The sequence below is a fragment of the Natator depressus genome, chromosome 1, assembly GCF_965152275.1.
Source record: "Natator depressus isolate rNatDep1 chromosome 1, rNatDep2.hap1, whole genome shotgun sequence".
NCBI classification, from domain to species: Eukaryota; Metazoa; Chordata; order Testudines; family Cheloniidae; genus Natator; species Natator depressus.
In genome coordinates, this window is record NC_134234.1 from 244,763,645 (window position 1) to 244,786,874 (window position 23,230).

At 54.4% G+C, this 23,230-nt stretch overlaps 1 protein-coding gene across 1 annotated transcript in view; it reads right to left on the reverse strand.

Annotated features, from left to right (window-relative positions):
• CREB3L2 (cAMP responsive element binding protein 3 like 2) overlaps positions 1 to 23,230 on the reverse strand; it is a 127,243-nt gene that overhangs the window by 15,963 nt on the left and 88,050 nt on the right. Inside the window, exons 3-7 of the mRNA XM_074939923.1 lie at positions 6,645 to 6,811; positions 4,831 to 4,918; positions 3,501 to 3,682; positions 2,820 to 2,966; positions 1,747 to 1,805 (exon numbers count right to left, since the gene is read on the reverse strand). Coding sequence (XP_074796024.1) covers positions 1,747 to 1,805; positions 2,820 to 2,966; positions 3,501 to 3,682; positions 4,831 to 4,918; positions 6,645 to 6,811 — 643 coding nt within the window. The remainder of the gene's footprint in view (positions 1 to 1,746; positions 1,806 to 2,819; positions 2,967 to 3,500; positions 3,683 to 4,830; positions 4,919 to 6,644; positions 6,812 to 23,230) is intronic.

Consider the following 23,230-nt stretch of genomic DNA (forward strand, 5'->3'; position numbering starts at 1 on the left):
GAAAATTACCCAGAAGACTTTCTTTCCAGGAACAGTGATGTAGAACAGGTGTCAATAAATATTGGTGTTCTAAGGCATGTGGTTTATGGCCCTGCCACAACAGCTCTTACAAACATTGCTGCTACATGCATACATTTCTGTGGCCGAGGCAGCCACAGCTCAACGTGGGGCAGGCAATTCGGTGGCACAAGGGCCAGGAAGTGACAGGGAGGGGCCCTGTCTGCAAGCATGGCAAGAGCCAGCAGATCAGAGCAGGGCCTGCCCTGTGGGATTGGAGCCGCTGTGCGGTGAGTACGGGACAGGTTCACTCTGCAACCGCCCCCCACAAGGCCTACCACTACCCAGAGGCAAAACGGAAAATCCTGACTCTCTTCTGAGGGCTTCCTACGCCCCAGAGGCAGGACCCGAGACCCCCGCATTTCACCCTCAGGGGCAGGACTTGAAGTCTTGTCCCCCACCTTCTCCCTATTCATTTTAAATGATGTGCCGCAGCTCTGATTGCAAGGATGAGACAGACATCCGTTTCATGCAAACCATATCTCTGACACTGTGTCCCTGATAGCATAGACACCCCAAAAGATCACAAAGCCCATGTCTCTTACCTTCACAATGTCAATAAACCATGAGATTTATGTCCAAAAAACATTGGTCCTTTCCAAGCTGCCATTAGAGATCACCAAGGAGACCACATTGCATTATATTTCGTAGTGCGAGTAAGGTGACCAAACTCTCAAAAGAACAAACCAGACTCCCATCTCAGTCTCTTAGTGGAGGGGGAAGGTGCACATGGGAGAGCTTTGCCATGTGTTTGGGCATGGGATGGGGGTGGATGGGAAAGAGGCTTTCAGGGGTTTGCCCTGGGAGTGCAAGACTTTCAGCAGGAGACAGAAAGAGCAGGGGAAAATTGAGATGGGGGCTTCCCCAAAGGAGGTGCAAGGAGTTTAGCAGATGTGGGTCAGGCCCATCTGGCCAAGGGCACAAGGAGAGATGAGGAAAGATTCAGGATACTCGGGAGAGGGACTAATTTGGGGCACAAGTCTCTGTAGGAGGATTTGATGCTTCTTGCTAAAGCAGACTGCCTGCTAACGTGCTCCTTCTCCGCCACCTATCTCAACTCCTCCTTTACACCTATTCCTGCCTCTGTCCCCACCTTCTTAAGAAAAGGAATTTATTCATTCAGAGCCCAACTTGGCCTCGACACCGCCTGCCAAACGAACCATGAAAATCATGCTATGTAGCCACATCACATACCAGCTACTGAAACGCAGCCATGGACGTATATTATTTTGTCTTGGCTTATTTAAAATCCAACTAATTAGATCTGTTAGCATGGTACCGGGATTTGGCCAGGGCCCTTTTTGCGTTCGCTCGTTCACAAATAGTTGGAGGAAGGTGTAAAAAGAAGGTTTCGCACAAAAGTAGCGAGGCAGCTGTACAACAGGAAGGGGAGCACAGCCAACCTCAGAAAGTAGGAACCAGTTTCCTCAATGCTATGTTAACATCAGAAGACCTACTACAAAGTACCAAGTGTTGACACAGTAATATTTGCCAAACATTAACCATATATACACTTTTATCTGTAGGACCCAAAAAAACCCCGGCCTCTTTCCTGGAGATAAATTCTGCCTTTAGTCACCACTAGGTGGCAACTGAAACACATTGTGCAGGAAACGCTCACAGTATCAACCCTCCCATCTCAGCAACTGTGTCATTGGTTCATTTGAAAGGGGAGGAAGGCTGGCTTACTTTTTTTCCAGGCTGTCCATGTATTCTTTCTTCTTTCTCCTACTTTCCTGGGCAGAGATCTAAGAGGGACGGGAAACCACCACACAAAACATCTTTATAGCAAAAGGAAGCCACAGGTAAATCAATAAACTGATTTAAAACATTGGCATTATTAAATCCAAGCCTGTTTGCCGCTCTTCTTTATTTTTTTCCCCTTGGCAATCAGCTCTAGAATTTCCTTGCCAATTCCCTATCCTAGTGCAAATACAGTCTAAATAAAAAGCAGTAAAGTCACTCCCCTAATTCTCTAATTCTAATTAATAACTCTAATTCTCTTTACCTTCTACACTACATCACCACTCAGACTTCTCAGAGAAGAAATTCAGGGGCAGGGATGGGACAGGGGTTTACAAACACACCAGGCTCCATTTTTAACGCTGGATAACTAATACAAGCCCCTGTGCAACCGCACCTGCAAAATACCTGCGGGTGTGCAAGATCTGTACAAGGACAATTTAGGTGGTCAGGTTAGAAAACTTGCCCCTCTAGCCAGCCATTTCCCTTGCTAAAGGAAAAGCAAGGCACTTAGAATATTTCAGAGAGTCCTGGCATAAAATAGCTAATTTAAGGCCCTGGACTTGTACTGCATGTAGAGTATGGTACAATGGTGCACAGAGGATTTAGAAGCATGAAAATGGTGGGTAGACGTTTCCTTCACCAGGTAGAGGGGACACAGAGGCTTTGTCTAGACAAGGGAAAAAAGGGGTGGCTTTCTTTAAATGGAATTAGCTGACATGATTTCATATACCACTAGCACCTAGTATAGGCATATATTAATATTTTTACAATCGTGTTAGCTTTAATAGCTAGTCAGATGCTATGGTGATGAGCAAAACAAGTACCTGGACAGACAGACAGGTACTGACTAGATGGGTAATTTAAGTGGTAAGTAGCAGGGGATAGAAGGAAGAGTATCTTTATTAAAAATACAACAGTATCCTACAGCATTATGGACCATTTTTGTAGAACTGATGTAGCCTTATTGTATGAGACATGAGAGGGGACCATTCAGCAGAGCTGCATCGTAAAATTACCTTGTTCTTTATTTTCCTGCGGATTTTCTTCAGTGCTTTTTCCTCTGCCTTTGTCAGGGGCAGTTTTGTAGGAATAGGGTACCCCTCAGCTATCAACGTCCTCTTCTCTTCCTCCGTCAGGATCAGTGGACCAGTCCCCTGCAGCTTCTACATGTACCAAAGGGATGGGGAGAGGCAAAGAAAACAGGAAATTCACCCAGATTAGTGGATCCTAGCACAGTTGTGCTGTAAGGCATCAGTCCCAGCAAGTTTAACACCAGCCCTGGTGACCCCATTAAAATGGGGTTGTGACCCACTCTGGGGTCCCGATCCACGATTGGAGAACTGACCAATGATGAGTATTTATTAAAATCCCACCCTAGAGTTGATCACCTACTGCCTAAAGACAAAGTGGCAAGACATCCACTGTGATGCAGGTGATCACATGGGTCATTAATCTATCAGGGCAGAGTAGTAGCTGCAAGAAAGTATAAAGGAAAAGCTTGTTACATAAGACATCTTTTCACTGCAGACTCCAGCTCCAGACAATCAGTGGGGAAGCCAAAGCCCAACTACTTGGATTTGGAGTTTCAGCCAGAGTCTGGGAGGCTCCCTAAAAGGAGCAACAACAAACCAGAAGTACAGAAAAAGTAAAACACCAGGTAAAAAAAAAAATTGGAAAAAAAAGTCACCACAACTTACATGTGGTGCTGTCAGGAGAGGCGAATTGGAGAGTGCTGAAGCCATGCGTGATGTCACTTTAGCTGTGGCTTGTAGTTGGACAGGGCTTGAAGGCGGGAGGAACCTGGTTGGGCTTTGCCCTCCCTCAGAGTCACTGCCATGGCTGCTGGGAGGGGTTGGAGGCAGGTGCAGGGGATCCATTGCTAATGGGATGGGAGAAACAAAACAGGAAGTGTTTATCCTAATGAAAGAGCATTTGGAAGCTCCAGGAGAACCAACAAATCAAAGCGGCTTTAAAAACTAGAGACGAGTTAGCACTGAGAACAACTTGTTCTGAAGACCCTGGAGGGAGAAAGAGTCTCAAGGGGAGACTTGTAAATGTGCAGCTGCCCCAGCCTTCCAGTTGTACAGCACTTAATTAAGGGTTTGAAACGTATGAAGTGACCTTTCCCAATGGCTCACCCCTCTTAAGGAGCAGGGTTAAAAAGAGTACCAGGTCTGGGGATTTCTACTTCCTCCCCAAATGCTCTGTGGTACAAAGTACACTCCTCCAATATGTGATATCCCCTTCACTCATGAAGCACTATTAATGGAGACAGCGTCCAGACAGTGTTTAAACTCCGCTAAGCCAGCAGAATACCATCTGTTTTTCTTACTAATTCAGTTCTAACTTCACTGTGTATTAACAACAACTATTTGTTCTTTGTTCCCAGGGGCATCCACAACAGGCACTGTATGAACAGGGAGGAAAGAGCCAGTCCCTGCCCTGAAGAAGTTGACAGTTTAACAGCAGATTGTTTGGAGGGTTTAGTAGTCTAGTGCTACTGGAAGGCACCAAACAGATAACCCTCATCACTGACATTTTTTATTCATCCAGAGTAGTACAGCACAGGTAACAGCAATATAAACTTGTCCCACACAGTGCCAGCCACACTGTCAGAAGACAGGGCACTGGGCTAGATGGCCCATTGGCCTGACCCAGTATGGCTATTCTTTTGTTCTTAAGATACAAAGTAGGAAGAGTCAGTTTCTGCTATGCTCTTCATAATTCCAAACACCTCAATCCAGTCCCCTCAAGTTTGCCTCTTTTCCAGGCAAAGTAATCCTAGGTCTCAAGGATTCTAGTTCTATGCAGTAACTGTGCAATCAGTAATATGTAATAGAGGGAAGGGATCATTTTCTTTATGAAAAACAAAATTTATAAGTGGGTCAAAGAGGCTGGTTTCTTTAGCAGCCTGAATCAAATCCCTAGAAGACAGCAGCCATGCTCTGGAGATTAGCAAAGTCGGCTAGAAAGCCAAATAGTTCAACAGAGCACACTATGATCATCTTGGGTTGGTAATTAACAAACCTTCCTTAGAAGACAGGTTCAGGAACTGATCGACTTCATGTGGCTCCAATTTAATCTCTGGAAGAACCTTCTGGCCCAATGGTTTCATCTACAGAAGGAATTAAAAAAAAATAAAATTTGAGTATAAGGAAACAAGGGAAGGTTCTCTGTAAGTGACCAGACCTCTTTCCCCCCCTCCTACTCCAAGATTTTTTTTTTTTTTTTTACTGCTTCTCTGTAACTTATTAACTCAGGTCAATGAGACCATTACCCTGAAAAACAGCTGCTGGGGCTTCTCTTACTGATATAATTAGTTAAATAAGAGATTACGTCTCAGGACGACATTTCAGACCGACAGGTAATGTGCATTGCACTCAAATTACTTCTCTTGGAAACAGAGCTGGCACAAGCATTTGCTGGACCAACGTGCAAAGGCTTTGAGCAGGGTTTCTGCAAAAAAAAGTATTCTTTTTGGTGGGAGGAGGGTTTGGCACTATTGAGAGGATGTCAGTAGAGTTACCATCCGGAAGGGGCATCAGGGTTCTTGTCAGGATGAGCTGGGACATGGGGCCTAAATTCATTTTACAAAGTGGAGAAGGAACAAGCAAAGAAAGTTATAGGCCAGAATTGGAAAGGGATACTGAGAGAGATGGAGCCCCCACAGCTGAGCAGAGGGCTAGAGTGAGACCTGCTTTGTGATCCTGTAATTCCTGACCTGACCAGTCATGCTCATTGGAGTAGCCAATACAGCCAGAATCTTACTGTGTAACTTTCTGGCCCAAAGCAAAAGTAAAAAATCAGGACCCAGTGAGTTTTTAGAGTAACGTGGTCCTGGTCTTGCTTGTGATATTGTGGCATCCGTACTATAGTTGGGATGCCACATGCTGGAGACTACGAATTCACACAAACTACAAGATGGTTATGACAGTCTTAAATCTTTCAGCTTCCTGTGAAGTGAATTAATTTGCACATGAGCACTTCCGATACGCCACCAAACAATGAAAGCCTGGTTGTGAACATGGCCTGCCCACACTGCAGCTGGAATTACATCATCCTGATGGATTGGACACCCTCCACCACCACAGGGGCGAGAAGGGAGGAGCTGAAATAATAGGCCTTTAAAGCAGAGTTCTGGCTGATCAATAATTCTTGTAACTTATTTTCATTGACTGAAGCATATTCAAACTAAGCCCTGGTGAACATTCTTTGCCTGTTGAACCTGTGGTCACAAATGTATCAGGAGTGCTCCTTACTAGGCCTGCTGGGCTGGAGGCAGCAGCAGCCCAAAGTGCTGTAAAAGCTGAATAAACTGAAAACCCAGGTAAGCGGCACAGCTGACCTTACAGTGGTATGCAAGTTCTCACTACAAGCGCTGGCCACCCCACACAGGTGTTCTCCTTTGGGTTAGGGTGAGTTTAAACAGCCTGGAGGCAAAATCATTGTGGATAACGGATGATGTGCATCTTGCCACAGATTCCATGGGGTTAACTGGTTAGCGATTCTAAGTGGGATTGATTCATCAGAGACTAGGTGTTCTAGAGATGCGTGAACCCCAGGCTTTGACCCTGTCCAGAAGACGCTGTAAGTATAGAAAAGCAAATGGTGCAGCCGGTAGATAATAGTACCAGAGGCTGAATTATATAGAGACATCATTTGAAAAATGGGCACTTACATTATTGTTGGAGACTGGCAAACAAGAGACGACACCAACCCATAATGTACTGCATGTCTGGAATTCTCAGACCTTCACACCAGAAAGACTACACTGCAGTGCACAGCTTTATGGGAACCTGCATCTATCTGGATAGGCAAGAGAATAGAAAATATGCAAGTACCATGGCATCAGATTGCAGCTGGGGTTCTTCACCTTCCAGGGGTACAGGTGTGATGGTGAGACTGACAGAGGGGGTAAGGCCTGGCGCCTCACACAGCACGGGTTCAGTTTTTATTGTTGCTGAAGCCAATTCCGCACCCAGACACCATTCCTCATTTTCCAGGTCAGCTGGCAGGGAAAGAAAGTGACCACCACCCATTTAGATCAGAGATAGAACATAAAAACAAATCAAAAATAAAATCAGCTCCACCTGTCCCTGACAAAAGAAAACCAGAAAAGGTGGCATTTAGCTCATTGTTATTAACAGAACCCTGTACCTATTTTCAGCTTATTGTTCCATGCAGACAACTGAGCCATTTCATAACTGTAACCTAACCTTAGCCTTGGGATATGGGGATAAGTGGTGAGATGACAGAGAGCGGGTAATCACCACCATATATTGCTGAAGGCTGCTAACACATGGTAGAACAAGACTAAACAAGCCATTAGATAAAGCAGCCCAGGAGTAGCGTTCTATATAGGCTAATGTCAGTTTTGTTCCTTCTCACACAGTGCCTGCGTCTGGGCAGACTTTTGCTCACCCTGGTGCTTGCAGTCATTACACAACTGCAGAGACTGAATGACACTTTTGGGAGCCAAGCAGCTTTTGCTCTTCCAAAAATGAAATTTCTCTTCCCCAGTGTTTTATTTAATTAGCATAAAAGGGGATAATAGCTTTAATGATTTCACAGGAGTATTGGTGACATCATGATTATCTCAGCTTCCTCCCCAGAGCAGCTGGGAGTCACAGCATAAGATGTGCACTTTGACTGGCAGCAATTAAATGTACATCATGTGTTGGCAGAGCAATAATAAGGCCCAGTTTATTGAAAGCTTGGCCATCAAGGGAAACTCAATGGTATTCAGCTGGCCAAGCTGGATTCTTTGCACTGAGGGCCAGGACTTGGTGGGGGTGGCAGTATCTCTACTTCAGTAACACTCTGGTTAATGCATGTGGTGAATCAGAGCATTTGGGCAGAGAGCCATGCTCTACTTGCCTTGGTCTAAAGAACGAGTTAGCCTGCTCTAGAGTCATGAGTGTAAGGGTGATAAGTCAGGAGGATTCCCACTTTTAACACAAGCCCATCAAGAGCCCAAAACAACCACGCTATTACCACCACATATATCTATGAATTCTTATCATTGCATCCTGCCCAAAGAAATTACCACTGGTGTTCCGCTGTGTAAGCTATTCATCCCCCCTGTGCCATGTTTCTGGTTCAGAGTGGCTGCATTTCAGTGGTGGGATAACAGTACTTGTGAGAGTCACGCTAGCTAAATCAACCAGTTAAAAACTGAGCTGGGTAGCATGGATATCTATCCAGGCAAAGGATTTTGCTCTGACTCCACACCCACACCCACACCCACACCCACGCGCTCATTGCATATATAGAAGCAACAGGAAAAGCAAAAAGCCTTTGCATGCCTATATATTGATGCGCCATGGAAGCTCAGTTTGTAATGGACTGATTTATAGCTAGGGCCCTACCAAACTCATGGCTATGGAAAACACGCCATGGACCGTGAAATCTGGTCTTTTGTGTGCTTTTACCTTATACTATACAGATTTTATGGGGGTGTCCAGCATTTCTCAAACTCGGGGTCCTGACCAAAAGGGAGGTGCAAGGGTGTTGCAAGATTACTTTAGGGGCGGGTTGCGGTATTGCCATCCTTAATTCTGTGCGGCCTTCAGAGCTGGGTGGCTGGAGAGCAGTGGCTGTTGGCCGAGCGCCCAGCTCCGAAGGCAGCACCCCGCCAGCAGCAGTGCAGAAGTAAGGGTGGCAATTCCATACCATGCCACCCTTATCTCTGCACTGCTGCCTTCAGAGCTGGGTGGCTGGAGAGTGGTGGCTGCTGACGGAGGGCCCAGCTCTGCAGGCAACAACACAGAAGTAAGGGTGGCAACACCACACCATGTCATCCTTACTTCTGCGCTGCTGCTGGTGGCAGCTCTGCCTCCAGAGCTGGGCCCCCGACCAGCAGCCGCCGCTCTCCAGCTGCCCAGCTCTGACGGCAGCACCACTGCCAGCAGCAGCGCAGGATTAAGTGTAGCAGTACCGCAACCCCTCCTACAATAACCTTGTGACACCCCACCACCACCACCACCACCACCACACACACCCCCACCCCTTTTTGGGTCAGGACCCCTACAATTACAACACTGTGAAATTTCAGATTTAAATAGCTGAAATCATGAAATTTATGATTTCTAAAATCCTATGACCGTGAAATTGACTAAAATAGACTGTGAATTTGGTAGGGCTCTATTTATAGCATGCCACTCACAAGTACTGTGAAGGCAGTATCACTTCACCAGGGACTGAAACACAGCCTTTCTGAGCTAGAATCATGCAATACAACAGTGACAAACAGCTTATACATCTGAACTGGGGGTGGGAGGGAGGGGAATATATTTAGGCAGAACAAAGTTACTGGAGTTCAACCGCAAATGGGCAGCCTCCATCTTCATTTTGCCCGCTGGTATCAAGACTGCGCACAATGTTGCTGGCAATTGAGTAACTGGAAGGAGGGAGACAACATACAGTTTTGATACTAGTCATTACTTTGTGGTGTAACCTAACTTACACTGCTGGAAAGCAGAGATGTAATTTGAATAGAAACACCGAGGGGGTTAAAAATGAAAACATATATCCTGTAATCAGAAACTTCAAACAAACAGCCACCCCAGCTCTGCCAGGAGGAGTAACTATAGTGAGAGTGAAGACTTTTTTTTTTTTTAAATGTCTATGCCCGAAGTCTTTGGGGCAGCTTAAAATATAAACAAACATACATTTAGAGAAAAAGGCAATTTGTCGAAATTTCAACTCAGGAGAAAGGACACTGTGCTCTCTCAGCCCTTCCCCTGACACCCCCCTCCCCTCTCCCCCGTCCACAGCCTTCCCCACCACAATGAAAATTTCTATTGTACTGAAATAGAGTTCCCTTCAGTTTAGTGTGTGTGGATGATTCAGATTCTTAAAACAATATTCTCTGCTTTGTCTGGACCTTAAATATTGTGACAGGGTCGGGCCAGATGGCTACAGGAGAATGATCCTATTGGAATCCGGGAAGTGGACGGGCAAAGCCCACGCACTGCTAAAGGATCCCCCTAGCCTAAGAGGAGGATCCACAGGACCTGGACACCAAATAAACATGGGGGACAACTAATGAAATAACAGGGACAGGAGCGTGGTCAAAGGGTCAAACGAAGGGAACTAATGGGGACACCGAGCAGAGAACTCCGGACAGCGCCCACTGCTCCTCAAAGGCATCAAGGGAGTCAGTAGATGCCGCCCAGAGGAACTCTGCCCGGATACGTGAATGGACAGAGGATCGGAAATAGGCCCCACAGTCACAGGAGTCTCCATCAGCCAACCTCCTCACTCTGGTGAATGATCCTATTGGGATCCAGGAAGTGGGCAGGCGAAGCCCGCCCACTGCTAAAGGATCCCCCCACCCCCAGCCTAAGAGGGGGATCCATGATAGAAGGCAGATATATTAGCCCCAGGTTAAGTAGGTCCCTTTTCCCTGGGTAAGGTAACAGGGAAGGTTTTTTTTTTTTTTTTTTTGAAACAGAAAAGAAATTTATTTGTAACAATTACAGAGATTACAAAAAGATAAAGAAAAACTTAGCAACAAAACAACGCAATCAGAAGGTATAACACAACAGCTTTCAGGAGGGAGAGGTGGTCAGGCTAGCCCAGGCCCAGAGCGGGGGGGCTTCCTCGACACTCGTGGTCTTCCACCCTCCTGAGTTACCTGGTGGCCTAGAGCGGGGGGGCTTCCTCGACACTCGTGGTCTTCCACCCCCTCGAGTTACCTAGTGCCGCGCCCAGGGTCACCGACCCTCCCTCTCCTGAGAGTGCCCGACAAGATGGGCACGGCTGCGGGGTGGGTGGCTGGGAGGGAGGGGGGCACATCCATGTATTATAAGACCCCTCCTAAATAACAATAATGATGGTATTCACAGCAGCTAACGGCTGTGGCTGGCGTCTCTCGCTCTGTCCCTCAATCAGAGGGTCAGACGGAGGGAACCGGACGGGGTCACCGAGCAGAGAACCCCGGACAGCGCCCACCGTTCCTCGAAGGTGTCAAGGGAGTCGGTGGACGCCGCCCAGAGGAACTCCGCCCGGATGCGTGAATGTACTGAGGATCGGAAAACGGCCCTACAATCGCAGGACGCCTCATGAGCCAACCTCCGCTCTCTGGTCTTATAAATGGCTGTCTTAGCCAAGGCTAGGAGGAGGCTAACCAGGAGATCCCGCGACTTGGTGGGGCCACGGATGGGGAGTGTATAGATAAAGAGGTGAGGGGAAAAATGAAGCCAAAAGCGCAAAAGAATGTTTGTGAGGAGCCGAAAAAGAGGCTGCAATCTGGCACACTCTAAATAGACGTGCGCCAGGGTTTCCCTCACATTACAGAAGGGGCAAGTCTCTGGAACGGAGGTAAAACGTGTCAAAAACACGCCCGTGCTCACGGCCCCGTGAAGGAGCCGCCAACTGATGTCCCCGACGGGCCTCGGGACCAAGGTGGAGTACAGGCTGGCCCACCGAGGTTGCTCCCCCTCCAAGGGTGGTAGGAGGTCTCGCCACTTTGTGTCGGGGCGGGACACCAGGGTGCGGGCGTGAAGGGTATGGAGCGTGAGTGTATATAAATATTGCCGTGATGCAACTTGAAAACCGACCGGTTGCAATTCATGCAGCCGGCTTGCAGTGAAAGGATGAGGGGTGTGTTGGGATCGGCAGGGTAGGGGCCCGATGGAAAGGTCCGGTGGGCCTGGGGTAAAGGATGGGCGGGGTGCGCCATCGCGCAAGGCTCGGCTGACATAAGCCCGAGCAGCGGGGGTCAAAGCGGCCTCCACCTCCTGAAGCACGCGCCGGGGGGTGCGAAGGCTGGAGAGCCCCATGCGTCGAGCGAGCGTCAGGGGATCCAGCCAGTCCCCCCGGTCGTAGTCCAGGAGGTCCCCGACCCTCGTAACTCCCGCCAGGACCAACCTCTGGCGCACCGTGCGGGACTCCGCCGCCTGCACACGAAGTTGGGGGTTGTGTAGCAGGGGCTCCGTGAGGAGATCTGCCCCCACGATGGCCGCCACAGACCTGGTGGTTGAAAACAGTTTCCAGGTCCGGAGGAGGTCCTGGTAGAAATCCGGCAGCCCGGAGAGGTCTCGCGGAAAACCTCTCGGACAAAGATAAAAGAGCTGCCGGTCATATCGGAGCCCATGGAAGCGGCGTAGGAAGGCGTGCGCCAATATGCTCCACGTCGAACTACCTGCACCATAAAGGAGCCTCTGCAGGGCCTGGAGGCGGAAAACGCGGACCTGAGTGTACAGACACTTCAGGCCCTGCCCTCCTTCCTTCAGGGGCAAATGAAGAACTCCAACAGGGGCCCAGTGCAATCCTGACCAAAAGAACTCCAGAATCAATCTCCGGAGGTGGGACAGGAAACCCGGGGCCGGGGCTAGGGTGTTGAGCCGGTACCAGAGCGTGGACAGGACTAGTTGGTTAAGCACCAGTGCTCTCCCCCGAAGGGAGAGACATCGGAGTAGCCTCGTCCATTTCCTGATCCGCTCAATCACGCCGCCTTCCAAATTTTGCCAGTTCTCCGGCGGAGAAGGGTGCGTGGCAGAAAGGTAAACGCCGAGATAGAGCAGAGGGCCGGCACTCCACCGGATGGTCTGAAGCGCGGGTGGGAGGGAGCTTACCTGCCGCCAGCCCCCCACCGCCAAGCCAGAGCTCTTGACCCAGTTGACTCGGGCGGAGGAGGCTGCTGAATAAATGGCTTGGCATGCCTCCACTCGCGCCAAGTCGCCCGGGTCCTGGACCACGAGGAGGACGTCATCGGCGTACGCCGACAGGACCAGCCGCAGCTCCGGCTCCCGCAGCACCAACCCCGTCAACCTCCTGCGGAGGAGACAGAGGAAAGGCTCGATCGCCAGAGCGTACAGCTGGCCTGAGAGGGGGCACCCCTGCCGCACCCCTCGCCCGAAGCTGACCGGTTCGGTCAGGGTCCAGTTGAGCCTAACCAAACACTCCGCGGAGGCGTACAGCACCCGGAGAAAACTCACAAACTGAGGTCCGAATCCAAACGCCCGCAGGGTGCTCAGGAGGTACCCATGATCCACTCTATCGAACGCCTTCTCCTGATCGAGAGACAGGAGGGCGAACGACAGACCGTCTCTCCGCCCGAGTTCCAAAAGGTCTCGGACTAGAAAGAGGTTGTCAAAAATGCTGCGACCCGGGACAGTATAGGTCTGGTCTGGGTGGATCACGTCCGCCATCACGGACCCTAGCCGCAGCGAAATTGCTTTCGCTACGATTTTGTAATCCGTGCTAAGGAGTGAGAGGGGACGCCAGTTTCGTAAGTCGCGGAGGTCCCCCTTCTTCGGCAGCAAGGCAAGCACCGCTCGCCTGCACGACAGAGGGAGGACCCCGCCCTGCAAAGACTCAGCCCAGACAGTGACTAGGTCTGGGCCGAGGATGTCCCAGAACGCGCGGTAAAACTCCACGGTCAGCCCGTCCATGCCCGGAGATTTATTGGTGGGCATGCGGCGGAGGGCTTCCGAGAACTCGGCCAGGGTGAGAGGCAGCTCTAGCCGGTCTCGGTCGCCCACGCTGACCGTGGGGAGTTCCTCCCAGAGCACCCCGCGAGCGCCAGGATCGGTCGGATCCGGGGAGAAAAGGCTTGCGTAGAAGTCACGGGCCCTCCCACACATCTCCTCCGGATCCGTGAGGGGGGTGCCGTCTTCCGCTAGAAGGCAGGTGACATGTTTTTTGGCCCCCCTCGTTTTCTCCAAGGCATAGAAAAGGCGGGAGCCGCGATCCATCTCCCGAAGGAGGCGGATGCGGGACCGGACAAAGGCACCTCGGGCCCGGTGGTCCTCGAGGGCTCGAAGTTCCTCCCGCTTCTCCCGGCACGCTCCGCAGAGGGACGGGTCCCCGGGGCTGGCGGCCAGGCGCCTCTCCAGCTCTAAGACCTCCCGTTCCAACTGCTCTATCGTTGCATTTCTCCGTCGGCTGGCGCCCCGAGTGTAGTTGCGGCAGAAGAGCTTGGCGCGCACCTTCCCTAGATCCCACCAGCGCCGCACCGAGGGAAAGGCACGCCACTGCTCCCGCCAGGCCAGCCAAAACTCCCGGAAGGACATCACAAAGCTCTCGTCCTCCAGCAGGCTGTTATTAAAGTGCCAGTAGGCCGGCCCCGGTCCCTCCGCACGGAGGGAGACCGTGACGGTAACTAAATGATGGTCGGAAAAAGGGGCCGGCCGCACGGTGGAGGAGTGGGCCTGTGAAAGATGGAAACGGGATAGGTAAATACGGTCTAACCGAGAGCGGTGTGACCGATGGGCCTCCACCCGGACAAAGGTAAACGTGGAAGTGTCATCTGGGTGATGGTCACGCCAGACGTCCACTAGGGAGTGATAATCGACTATGTCTCGGAGAATGGTCGCGGCGGCCGGGCTCGGCTCGGCCCCCGAGCGGTCCCGCTCCTCGAGGGTAGTGTTAAAGTCCCCTCCCAGGATCAGGCACTCGTGCGAGTCTAGGGTGCCGAGAAAATCGGACACCTGCTGGTAGAATTGTGGCCGCTGTGAACTCACTTGCGGGGCATAGATATTAACAAGATTGACCACGAGCCCCTCCAGACGAACTCGGAGGTGCAACAAGTGGCCCGGTACGACCTCAGTGACCCCTAGCACCTCGGGCCGCAGGGCGGGGGAGAACAGGGTCGCCACTCCAGCTTGCCAGGTCGTGCAATGGCTGAAGTATACCCCGTCCCCCCACTCCAGCCGCCACCTATCCTCGGCGGTTGGGTCCGTGTGGGTCTCCTGCAGGAAAACCACAGAGTACCCCCCCTCCCGAAGGTAGGAGAGCACCTGGGACCTGCGGAGAGCCATCCTACAGCCCCTGGTATTCAGGGTTACAATAATGAGAGGTGTCATGCGGAGGGCCGGGGGGGTGGGGAGTTCTCATTGGTGGGGGTGCTCATGGCCCCCGGCGGGTCGCGTAGCAACCCGTGTCCCATCCCATAAGTAAGTAGCTCTTTCCGGAAGCCGCGGGCCCGCTCGTAGGCCGCAGCACCGCGCCTCCCTTGCCCTCTGCCCTCCTTCATAAGGGCCCTTGCGGCCTGAACAAGTCGATCGAAGTCCCCCCATCGTTGGAGAGCCAGCTGTGCCCTATTGCGGGCACCACGGGTGTGCTCTAAGAACTGCCGTAGTGCATGCCGCAGCTCATGGGGGGATGGGGTTACGGTTTCCGGGGTACTTCCGGATGGGGTTCTTAATACAGCCTCGAGGTCCGCTAAGGCGGGTAGGCAGGGTGCGGACCGCCGACGGGGCGTCTGACAGGCTGGGGTTATTAAATCCATCTCGTGCCTTGGAGTGGAAGGGGATGGCAGGGGGAAAAGCGCAACTCCTAATGAGTCGCAACTAGAAAACGTAAAGACTGCTCCCTGGGGGGGGTCTGCAAAAGGCGGAAAAGAAATAACCCCAGGGGCGGCAGTAGCCTTGCAGGAGGAGGGAAATTGAACCGGGACAGGGGTGGGGACAGGGGCAGAGGTAAGGCCCTGGGCTTCAGGAGGCGAGCAGCAAAAAGAAGATGCCTCCTGAGCAGGGTCGGGGGTTAAGGGGCAAGGGAGGGGGCTCCGAGCAATGCTAGATGCTGGCTTCGGGGTGGTCGTGGCAGCCATGGCATCAGGTGATAAACCACTTTCCGTGGGGTGCTCACCCGGAAAGGCAGTCAGGGGGAGAGAACATGGGGAAAGGGGGCCTGGGGTGAGATTGCCTAAAACGAGGCTGGCCGGCAGTAAATCATCCCCTCCCTGGGTGACCGGGGTCAAATCTAGGGCCTCAATTTCTGCATACACAGAGGAGAGGCCGACTCCTACTACCCTGGGGGCCTCTCCGCTAGGGCCCGCCTCAACGGTCACGTCGGGGTTCGTAGGGAGTTCAGGTGGTGTCCGGTTAGAAGGGGCTTCCTCCGGGGCTTCGGAGGGGAGGGTCCCTCGCGGAGGGGGGATTCCTCCCTCCAATGCCAATCTATCTTCACCTCCCAACACCAACGAATGGATCTCACTCGTGGCCGAGGCGGGAGGCTCAAGGTCAGTACCTCCCTTCCTGGTCTTCCGGGGGGCTTCCGCGTCAGATGGATGCAGCGGGGCTCGAGCCCTCCGCTTGCCTCGCTTCCCCTGGACTACAGTCCAGCCCTCCATAGCATCATCTGGGGGTTGAGTAGCAGGGGGCGGAGCGGGGCGCGGAGGCAAAGGTTCAGGGGTTCGGGGGGATAGCGGTGAGGCAGCAGGAGGGGCGGGGGGTTCTCCTTGGGGCGAGCCCTCTCCTGCACCTGGTAATAGCTGTGCCACACTCTCCTCCGGAGGCTCTGCCGAGGTGGTTACAGCAAGAGCGGGACTCCCGTGGTCGCCCGGGCGTTGTTGGAAAGATACCTCTTGGGCCCGGACGGGGGCAGCGTTGGATCGGGTGGGAGGAGGGGTGGTTTCAGGTGCCGGGTGGCCAGGGGTGTCGGCAACGACAGGGCCGATATCCTGCCGGGTCTCGGGGGTCTCAGGTGCCTCTCTCCCCCGGGCCAAAGGGCAGTCCCTACGGACATGCCCCGCCGAGCGGCAGAGGTAGCACCGGGCCTCTCCGGTGGAATAAAAGACCCTATAGCGGGCTCCCTGGTAGGGAACTAGGAAGGACCCCTCAAGCGCCTCTCCGTCACGCACCCCCGCCGGCAGTGAAATCTGCACTTGCCGGCGGAACGAGAGGACGTGACGGAGGGCGGGGTCCTTGCAGCCTAACGGGAGAGGGCTAATAGCAGAAACAAGTTTTCCCAGGGCAGAAAGAGCGGGTAACAGGGCAACATTAGGTAAAAAGGGAGGAACGGAGGTGAGGACGAGGCGAACGCCCAGATCTTCTAGCGGTTCTAGGGGGATAAACACCCCTCCTACCACTAGGCCCTTCTCCACCGCCTCCTGGGCGGCAGTCTCCGAAGCCAGAAAGAAAACGACCTTCCCATACATCTTGGAGGCCGCCACAATGGCCATGGGTCCTACCACCTTCGCCAACGCCTGCACGTATGCTTCCACGTGGGGCGAGGCGGGCACCAGGAGGCAACGGACACCGTGCTTCCTGGTCAGGGCGGGAAGAGGGCCCCGGGCGCTAGTGATGGTAGCGGAGGTAGTGGGTGGGCGAGATGAGGAGGCGGCAGGCGAGGGGGAGCCTGCCGCCGCCCGGGCATACGTCCTGGGGGCCGGGGGAGGGACGGTCGCAGAGCTGGTGGAGGGAACAGCTGGGAGGGGTGCCACGATCGATGATGAGGCCACAGTGGTGGGGGCGGCCTCTGCCATGGAGGGCCCAGCGGCTTTAGCGGGGCCCTTTCCTTTCGGCCCGCCCCGACCCTTCCGTCGAACTGGGGGGGGGTTCCTAGAATCTAATGGGGCAAAAACCAAAGCAGCAGTAGTAATTGCCCCGGTGCCTCCCACTGCCGAGGCCCCAGCGGGGGCGGGGGCAGGGGTTCTAACAATGGAGGCGGTGGGAAAATCTTGAGGGGTGGGCAGGGGGGTAGATGGGGAAGGGGCAACCAATTTCGTTGAAGGGGCCTTGCGTCTCTCCATCTCTGCCATTGTAAGCAGGGAGAGACAGGGAGACACCGAAAGAAGGGGGGGGGGCAAAAATCGGGGTCCGGTAGTAGGGGTAAACTATGGGATAAACAATCCGGGGGGTGGGGGTTGGAGGGAGGACGACCCACCACAATTGTCCAAAGAGTCTCGTTTGGTTGGTTGTTATGTCCGGTCCGAAAGGCAAAGTCCAAAGCAAACAGCTGGATCCGAAGGCAGATGGCAGATCGCCAGCAGGGACGAGGCAGCGGGGGCCGTGATAGTCGTAGTAGTGGTGGGGGGGTTGGGGGCACCGGTGGATCTGGGGGTAGCTCCCTGCTACACCCCTGTGCCGCCACAGACGCAGCTGGAACGCAGTCAACTCCCCCCCCCCGAGGGTATAATTCAAAGGAAATCCCTCAGTCTTACGGCTTCTCTCCACGATGATTCACGGCTGCTCGGGCGAGTTCTCCGGCCTCTGGCATCTGTTGCAGCTGTTGGCTCTGTCCCAAGGCTCTCGGCAGCTAGGAATGTTGTAGTGATAAGAAAAAAGTCCAGGCAAAAAACAAAACGGCTGGGTCTGGGGGCGTCCACTCCCCTCTCTGGACAGCGGGTCGGCAGTCCTCCCCCCCTCTTCTGGGGGTTTCAATTAAGCAAAAAGCAAAGTCCAAAAGCAGGCGTCTGGGGGGGGGTGCTGGCAACCGGCCAGCACACTGACGCAGCTCAGAAAAGCGGGAGAAAACGAAACCAAAAAAACAAAGCGTCCGGCCCAAACGCGGGGGGGAAACTAAGCAAAAGGAAAAGTGTGAAAAATCTGGGCCAGGGGGCTTCAGGAAAGAAAGGAAAGCAGATAGCTCAGGAGCGAGCGAAAAAACGATTCCGTCTCCTAACAGGGAAGGTTTTTTTTTTTTTTTTTTTTTTTTTTTTTTTTTTTTTTTTTTTTTTTGAAACAGAAAAGAAATTTATTTGTAACAGTTACAGAAATTACAAAAAGATAAAGAAAAACTTAGCAACAAAACAACGCAATCAGAAGGTATAACACAACAGCTTTCAGGAGGGAGAGGTGTTCAGGCTAGCCCAGGCCCAGAGCGGGGGGGCTTCCTCGACACTCATGGTCTTCCACCCTCCTGAGTTACCTGGTGGCCTAGAGCGGGGGGGCTTCCTCGACACTCGTGGTCTTCCACCCCCTCGAGTTACCTAGTGCCGCGCCCAGGGTCACCGACCCTCCCTCTCCTGAGAGTGCCCAACAAGATGGGCACGGCTGCGGGGTGGGTGGCTGGGAGGGAGGGGGGCACATCCATGTATTATAAGACCCCTCCTAAATAACAATAATGATGGTATTCACAGCAGCTAACGGCTGTGGCTGGCGTCTCTCGCTCTGTCCCTCAATCAGAGGGTCAGACGGAGGGAACCGGACGGGGTCACCGAGCAGAGAACCCCGGACAGCGCCCACCGCTCCTCGAAGGTGTCAAGGGAGTCGGTGGACGCCGCCCAGAGGAACTCCGCCCGGATGCGTGAATGTACTGAGGATCGGAAAACGGCCCTACAATCGCAGGACGCCTCATGAGCCAACCTCCGCTCTCTGGTCTTATAAATGGCTGTCTTAGCCAAGGCTAGGAGGAGGCTAACCAGGAGATCCCGCGACTTGGTGGGGCCACGGATGGGGAGTGTATAGATAAAGAGGTGAGGGGAAAAATGAAGCCAAAAGCGCAAAAGAATGTTTGTGAGGAGCCGAAAAAGAGGCTGCAATCTGGCACACTCTAAATAGACGTGCGCCAGGGTTTCCCTCACATTACAGAAGGGGCAAGTCTCTGGAACGGAGGTAAAACGTGTCAAAAACACGCCCGTGCTCACGGCCCCGTGAAGGAGCCGCCAACTGATGTCCCCGACGGGCCTCGGGACCAAGGTGGAGTACAGGCTGGCCCACCGAGGTTGCTCCCCCTCCAAGGGTGGTAGGAGGTCTCGCCACTTTGTGTCGGGGCGGGACACCAGGGTGCGGGCGTGAAGGGTATGGAGCGTGAGTGTATATAAATATTGCCGTGATGCAACTTGAAAACCGACCGGTTGCAATTCATGCAGCCGGCTTGCAGTGAAAGGATGAGGGGTGTGTTGGGATCGGCAAGGTAGGGGCCCGATGGAAAGGTCCGGTGGGCCTGGGGTAAAGGATGGGCGGGGTGCGCCCTCGCGCAAGGCTCGGCTGACATAAGCCCGAGCAGCGGGGGTCAAAGCGGCCTCCACCTCCTGAAGCACGCGCCGGGGGGTGTGAAGGCTGGAGAGCCCCATGCGTCGAGCGAGCGTCAGGGGATCCAGCCAGTCCCCCCGGTCGTAGTCCAGGAGGTCCCCGACCCTCGTAACTCCCGCCAGGACCAACCTCTGGCGCACCGTGCGGGACTCCGCCGCCTGCACACGAAGTTGGGGGTTGTGTAGCAGGGGCTCCGTGAGGAGATCTGCCCCCACGATGGCCGCCACAGACCTGGTGGTTGAAAACAGTTTCCAGGTCCGGAGGAGGTCCTGGTAGAAATCCGGCAGCCCGGAGAGGTCTCGCGGAAAACCTCTCGGAGAAAGATAAAAGAGCTGCCGGTCATATCGGAGCCCATGGAAGCGGCGTAGGAAGGCGTGCGCCAATATGCTCCACGTCGAACTACCTGCACCATAAAGGAGCCTCTGCAGGGCCTGAAGGCGGAAAACGCGGACCTGAGTGTACAGACACTTCAGGCCCTGCCCTCCTTCCTTCAGGGGCAAATGAAGAACTCCAACAGGGGCCCAGTGCAATCCTGACCAAAAGAACTCCAGAATCAATCTCCGGAGGTGGGACAGGAAACCCGGGGCCGGGGCTAGGGTGTTGAGCCGGTACCAGAGCGTGGACAGGACTAGTTGGTTAAGCACCAGTGCTCTCCCCCGAAGGGAGAGACATCGGAGTAGCCTCGTCCATTTCCTGATCCGCTCAATCACGCCGCCTTCCAAATTTTGCCAGTTCTCCGGCGGAGAAGGGTGCGTGGCAGAAAGGTAAACGCCGAGATAGAGCAGAGGGCCGGCACTCCACCGGATGGTCTGAAGCGCGGGTGGGAGGGAGCTTACCTGCCGCCAGCCCCCCACCGCCAAGCCAGAGCTCTTGACCCAGTTGACTCGGGCGGAGGAGGCTGCTGAATAAATGGCTTGGCATGCCTCCACTCGCGCCAAGTCGCCCGGGTCCTGGACCACGAGGAGGACGTCATCGGCGTACGCCGACAGGACCAGCCGCAGCTCCGGCTCCCGCAGCACCAACCCCGTCAACCTCCTGCGGAGGAGACAGAGGAAAGGCTCGATCGCCAGAGCGTACAGCTGGCCTGAGAGGGGGCACCCCTGCCGCACCCCTCGCCCGAAGCTGACCGGTTCGGTCAGGGTCCAGTTGAGCCTAACCAAACACTCCGCGGAGGCGTACAGCACCCGGAGAAAACTCACAAACTGAGGTCCGAATCCAAACGCCCGCAGGGTGCTCAGGAGGTACCCATGATCCACTCTATCGAACGCCTTCTCCTGATCGAGAGACAGGAGGGCGAACGACAGACCGTCTCTCCGCCCGAGTTCCAAAAGGTCTCGGACTAGAAAGAGGTTGTCAAAAATGCTGCGACCCGGGACAGTATAGGTCTGGTCTGGGTGGATCACGTCCGCCATCACGGCCCCTAGCCGCAGCGAAATTGCTTTCGCTACGATTTTGTAATCCGTGCTAAGGAGCGAGAGGGGACGCCAATTTCGTAAGTCGCGGAGGTCCCCCTTCTTCGGCAGCAAGGCAAGCACCGCTCGCCTGCACGACAGAGGGAGGACCCCGCCCTGCAAAGACTCAGCCCAGACAGTGACTAGGTCTGGGCCGAGGATGTCCCAGAACGCGCGGTAAAACTCCACGGTCAGCCCGTCCATGCCCGGAGATTTATTGGTGGGCATGCGGCGGAGGGCTTCCGAGAACTCGGCCAGGGTGAGAGGCAGCTCTAGCCGGTCTCGGTCGCCCACGCTGACCGTGGGGAGTTCCTCCCAGAGCACCCCGCGAGCGCCAGGATCGGTCGGATCCGGGGAGAAAAGACTTGCGTAGAAGTCACGGGCCCTCCCACACATCTCCTCCGGATCCGTGAGGGGGGTGCCGTCTTCCGCTAGAAGGCAGGTGACGTGTTTTTTGGCCCCCCTCGTTTTCTCCAAGGCATAGAAGAAGCGGGAGCCGCGATCCATCTCCCGAAGGAGGCGGATGCGGGACCGGACAAAGGCACCTCGGGCCCGGTGGTCCTCGAGGGCTCGAAGTTCCTCCCGCTTCTCCCGGCACGCTCCGCAGAGGGACGGGTCGCCGGGGCTGGCGGCCAGGCGCCTCTCCAGCTCTAAGACCTCCCGTTCCAACTGCTCTATCGCCGCATTTCTCCGTCGGCTGGCGCCCCGAGTGTAGTTGCGGCAGAAGAGCTTGGCGCGCACCTTCCCTAGATCCCACCAGCGCCGCACCGAGGGAAAGGCACGCCACTGCTCCCGCCAGGCCAACCAAAACTCCCGGAAGGACATCACAAAGCTCTCGTCCTCCAGCAGGCTGTTATTAAAGTGCCAGTAGGCCGGCCCCGGTCCCTCCGCACGGAGGGAGACCGTGACGGTAACTAAATGATGGTCGGAAAAAGGGGCCGGCCGCACGGTGGAGGAGTGGGCCTGTGAAAGATGGAAACGGGATAGGTAAATACGGTCTAACCGAGAGCGGTGTGACCGATGGGCCTCCACCCGGACAAAGGTAAACGTGGAAGTGTCATCTGGGTGATGGTCACGCCAGACGTCCACTAGGGAGTGATAATCGACTATGTCTCGGAGAATGGTCGCGGCGGCCGGGCTCGGCTCGGCCCCCGAGCGGTCCCGCTCCTCGAGGGTAGTGTTAAAGTCCCCTCCCAGGATCAGGCACTCGTGCGAGTCTAGGGTGCCGAGAAAATCGGACACCTGCTGGTAGAATTGTGGCCGCTGTGAACTCACTTGCGGGGCATAGATATTAACAAGATTGACCACGAGCCCCTCCAGACGAACTCGGAGGTGCAACAAGTGGCCCGGTACGACCTCAGTGACCCCTAGCACCTCGGGCCGCAGGGCGGGGGAGAACAGGGTCGCCACTCCAGCTTGCCAGGTCGTGCAATGGCTGAAGTACACCCCGTCCCCCCACTCCAGCCGCCACCTATCCTCGGCGGTTGGGTCCGTGTGGGTCTCCTGCAGGAAAACCACAGAGTACCCCCCCTCCCGAAGGTAGGAGAGCACCTGGGACCTGCGGAGAGCCATCCTACAGCCCCTGGTATTCAGGGTTACAATAATGAGAGGTGTCATGCGGAGGGCCGGGGGGGTGGGGAGTTCTCATTGGTGGGGGTGCTCATGGCCCCCGGCGGGTCGCGTAGCAACCCGTGTCCCATCCCATAAGTAAGTAGCTCTTTCCGGAAGCCGCGGGCCCGCTCGTAGGCCGCAGCACCGTGCCTCCCTTGCCCTCTGCCCTCCTTCATAAGGGCCCTTGCGGCCTGAACAAGTTGATCGAAGTCCCCCCATCGCTGGAGAGCCAGCTGTGCCCTATTGCGGGCACCACGGGTGTGCTCTAAGAACTGCCGTAGTGCATGCCGCAACTCATGGGGGGATGGGGCTACGGTTTCCGGGGTACTCCCCGATGGGGTTCTTAATACAGCCTCGAGGTCCGCTAAGGCGGGTAGGCAGGGTGCGGACCGCCGACGGGGCGTCTGACAGGCTGGGGTTAGTAAATCCATCTCGTGCCTTGGAGTGGAAGGGGATGGCAGGGGGAAAAGCGCAACTCCTAATGAGTCGCAACTAGAAAACGTAAAGACTGCTCCCTGGGGGGGGTCTGCAAAAGGCGGAAAAGAAATAACCCCAGGGGCGGCAGTAGCCTTGCAGGAGGAGGGAAATTGAACCGGGACAGGGGTGGGGACAGGGGCAGAGGTAAGGCCCTGGGCTTCAGGAGGCGAGCAGCAAAAAGAA